Source organism: Psammomys obesus, unplaced genomic scaffold (assembly GCF_907164565.1).
Source record: "Psammomys obesus unplaced genomic scaffold, mPsaObe1.curated_primary_1811, whole genome shotgun sequence".
NCBI classification, from domain to species: domain Eukaryota; kingdom Metazoa; phylum Chordata; class Mammalia; order Rodentia; family Muridae; genus Psammomys; species Psammomys obesus.
Genome location: NW_026590571.1, coordinates 2,820,247 through 2,824,586, shown reverse-complemented (window position 1 = coordinate 2,824,586; position 4,340 = coordinate 2,820,247). Strand labels below are relative to the sequence as shown.

The window sequence follows — 4,340 nt, the reverse complement described above, 5'->3', positions numbered from 1 at the left end:
GGGCCTTCCCTCACCTCTTACATCTCTCTTGCTCTCTCTTTCCCAGAGGGGCTCCGAAGGGCCCCTTGAGCAAGTACCTTGGTTCACATTCATCACTTAAACCATTGATTTGTCCATCCTTTGTCCCTCCACCCATCTGCCCACACACATCTGTTTACAAATTTGCCAACAATCTTACTAGTCTCAATTGTCTATTTGTCCTCCAATCTACTCATGTATTTACCTTTTCTTCCTCCCTCCCTCACTTTCTTTCTCATCTGTGGGTTGTCTTTTGATAGAGGGTTTAAAGTAACCCAGGCTTGCCTCTCACTTTCTTTCTTTCTTTCTTTTTGTTTGTTTCAAGACAGGGTTCCTCTGTGGAGCCTTGTGTGACCTGGACTCACCCTGTAGATCAGGCTGGCCCCGATCTCACAAAATTACTTCTGCCTTTGCTTCCCAGAGATTACAGGCACGAATCACCATTCCTTGCTATCCTCTAACTTTCTAAGTATTTGAAGGTGTCTTTTAACCCTTGGTCTTAATTCTTCTGTTAAAAAAGTACTGAGATTCCAGGAGTAACCTACCACACTTGGCAATCCATTTGCACTTTTACATTTTATCTCCGCAATTGTTTTCACTTATCAGAAATGATCCATTCATCCACTTGGATATCTATTTATCTGTCCCCATCTACTTTGTCTGTGAGCCAATCAACCTGCATCTAGTCTATATCCTCATCCACTCACCTGTCCAACTACTTGTCCAGTTATCTGTCCCTCCAATCAATCAACTCCCTAGTCATTCTTCTACCCTTTAACTAATTAATTCATCCATTCATTTACTTATCCACTCATCTGCCCATACTTCCATTTGCTCAGCTGTCAACCTGTTCTTATGCTTCCCCACCCACAGGGAACTTTGGGACCATAGGGGGGGAAAGTTCTCACTTGAATCCACTTGGTGCACCAATATCTGCTTTACTGATCTTCTTTTTTCCTGAGCGTTTCTTATCAGCTGGGCCAGGGCCAGGTGCAGGGAGGCCACGGTATCGTGAACTTGTAATGTCAGGGTTCTGAATGTTGACTGTCACAAGTCCTAGAGATAGTGAACCACCTGATGGGCCTGTGCAAAAAAACAATGTCAATGAACCACTGACTAACTTGCCTACTACAAGCCAAAGCATGGGGACAAGAAATAGAATGACTACTGGAGAAGTGTGTGTGTATATGTTTGATGGTTATGGAGGAAATGGATGACAGGAATCTAAGTAAGGCCTATGGAGCGGTAGATGGATTCCACCCAAAAAGCACTCAGAGAGTGCTCATCATTCCAGTACTGACTCGTTCATTCTCTGGCTCATCGGCTAAATGGTTTATTAAGTTAATAAGTTAATCTTTTACTATTATGTGTGTATACACACATGCAAAGCACATGTGTGGGGGTCAGAGAACAACTTTGTGGAGTTGATTCTCTCCTATCTTTATGTGGATTATGGGGATAGAACTCCGGTCTCTAGGCTGGGTGGCAAGAGCTGAACAATCTCACCAGCCCTCATTTGTTTCTTTATTCACTATACATATGTTTCCATGCCCACTCATCAATTCACTGAACCATCTATGTAATAGAACCATCAAGCAATACTTACCTTTAATACAAGTAAGTATTCATCCATTTACCCAAATATCTGTTTACCTACAATCTAGCATCAGTCCATCTCCCAACTTAGTCATCTATCTGCTACCAACCCATCAACCTTCTCATCTGTCCACTCATCCACCCATCCTCCTAATCATCCATCCACCTCTTGATACATTTATGGATTCACCCAACTACTCATTCATCCACTAACTCTCCAGAGACATGAGAGTCACCACTCACCCCCATGGTCTCCACCTGGATGTGGGGGCAGAGGTGGGAGCCGTCCTCTTCTCTCTGGGAGAATGTAATGAGTTAGATCTGTCACAATCTGTCATGAGTTTCTGGGTTACCTCTTTATAACCTCTACTTGCACTAGAGGACTCACCTTCATTGGTTGGTGCTGGTGGTGGTGGTAGCTGGCGTCTTTCTGTGGTTTAACAGAGGGACTGAGAGCCATGACATTGGCTTTTCTAGCCTCACAGCCCTGCACTCACCTCTGTCTAACCTATCTCCCCAACCCCCACCAAGGCCTTTGTACCTCCACTTAGCTTCTGATTTCTTTTTTGTATCTTCTCTTGCACCAAGGACTGGAAGGCCTGGGCTTCACTCTCGTCGGCAAAGTTCAGTCCTACTTGGCAGTCCTATATATACCTTGGGGTCAGCAAACTTGTAACACTCCCCACACCCACCCCAGACTTTCTCATCTCCTCCCTACACCCCAACTGCAGCCCAAGGATTGGCTACTCTCTTACATTTCCTTCAAAGGTGTGGAAGAAAGGGGTAGGAGTGAAGTAAACCAGCTGGGTGTACAGCTCTTGTTCCCAGAGTAACCGACGAGCCTGGAGAGAAGAAAGGGGGAGGGGGACCATGCTGGCACTCAGGCACTCTCAGTGACAGACCTTTGTTTTCTGACCAGGGAGCATGGTGTCCAGATTTGGTGTCCCAGATTCTTATTTAGAGATCTTCAACTCAATATCAGAGTTTGAGGTCTAGGTGTCTGATGTGGAGGATTGGGGTACAGTCTGAGAATCAGACACTGATGTGAGGAATTTAGGTTTTGGGTCCAAGGCTTATATGGAGAGGTTGAACACTCCAAACTGTGAACTGAAGCTCCTAGTCCTAGAAGTAGCCAGCATGTTGGATTTAGAATAGATCTGAGGCTGAGGTTCAGGTATAAATATGGTGCTATGGGGAAGTTTGTGGAGCAGATCAAGACCTTAAGTTGGACCTTCTGGGTTCAGTCATCTCAGACTCAGAATGAGAAAACACAACTTGGGATCTATGTTGATCTTTGGTTCTAAAGCTCAGGGCTTCACTGATATGAACAAGGGCTTGGGGCTATGGACAAAAACTGGCTTTGCAGGTAGGGAACTAGCTTTCCTGTCCAGTGGGGCATGAAGTCACCTGAAGGCCATAAAGACGGATGAAGTAGGACTTCTGAGGGTTATCCTTCACGAAGCAAACAGCCCCGCAGTGTTCCATGGTCCAGCGCTCAGCTCCAGGGGGCAGTGCCAGGTAGAGCTGCACAACTGCAGTGGCCAGTGTCTAGGAGAAGTGAGCAGGGGGTCAGTGGAGTCTGTTCATGAGTATCCAGGCCTGGTCCTTGCTTGCCTGCAGCTGTCATGAGCTTGGGGAAAGAGCTATAGCCAGGAGGAAGATGTGTTGATGTCAGAATAATCCTGGGATTCACAAACTATGGTGAGTGAATCCTGGGAGAGATGTGTGTGTGTGTGTGTGTGTGTGTGTGTGTGTGTGTGTGTGTGAGGGGTGATGAGAAGGAGGAGCGGGGAAGTATAGGTAAGAGGAGGAAGCAGAAGGGATAAAATAGGTAGAGAGGAAGAGGAGGAAAGGGAGGGAAACTGAGAGGACCAAGAGATCCCCAACTCACCCAGCATTTTCGGCCAAGCAGCTCAAAGAGTCGCTGATTTTCATGTTCCTGGAGGAGGTTGGACGGAATGTTCTGCTGAACCCCTGGTCCCCCTCTGCCCCCAGGCCTGCCTCCTACAGGGCCACCACTCATGGTGCCTTCTGCCCTAGTCCTCTCCAGCTGAGCTCTGGTTGCAGGGTAAGATGAGGAACTTCCGCAGTGAGCAAGGGAACAGGAAGTGCAATAAACCACAAGGGAAACAAGTCCTCCAGGGCCCCCCAGAGGGCCTGTCCTCTTCTCTAGGGCTGGCTTGGGCCCTCCTCCATTTGCTTGGCTAGATCCATGTTTATAATGAGCTCAGGGCTTCCTTTTTCCTTTCTCTTTCTTTCCTTCCTTTCTTCTCTCCCTCCCTCCCCCGCCTCTCTCTCTCTTTCTCTCTCTGTTCTTTCCTTTCTCTGTGGGGCCATTTCCTTCTGACAGGCTCAGATCTGCCTTGCTCTAGTCAGTACTGAGAGAAAGCTAAGCCATTTGGAGCTGCAGGGTGGCTGCGCAGGGAGCAGTCACAAGTCTCTTGTAGCCTCCTTCCTCCCCAAAGCACAAAGTTGGCCTGGAGTTGAGTCCAAGGCTCCAGGTGCTGAAGGATCATTGCATTTACAGCTTTGCCTTTTAATGGAACAGTGAACCTATCTCTATCATTGGATAGCCAACGATTTAGAAGCCCGTGACTCACTTCCCCATCCTTTATTCTTGCCTCCTGGAGCTCCCTAATTACTTTCTTCCTATCAACTCCATTCTGGAAGGAAGGACTTTCCAGGCTCAATAAATACTAAAAACAATATCTTGATTAATTTTCATT

The 4,340-nt window shown here is 47.0% G+C and overlaps 1 protein-coding gene across 1 annotated transcript; it reads right to left on the bottom strand.

Moving 5' to 3' along the window:
* Positions 1-926: 926 nt before the first annotated feature.
* On the bottom strand, positions 927-3,650 carry Was (WASP actin nucleation promoting factor; the record flags this gene model as incomplete). The annotated part of the gene is made up of 7 exons (XM_055607936.1): positions 3,506-3,650; positions 3,022-3,162; positions 2,370-2,456; positions 2,156-2,258; positions 2,003-2,044; positions 1,858-1,911; positions 927-1,101 (listed from the first exon to the last, which is right to left on the bottom strand). Coding segments are annotated over exons 1-7 (734 nt in total), but the record flags the coding sequence as incomplete, so codon positions are not given.
* Between the last annotated feature and the right edge of the window lie 690 nt (positions 3,651-4,340).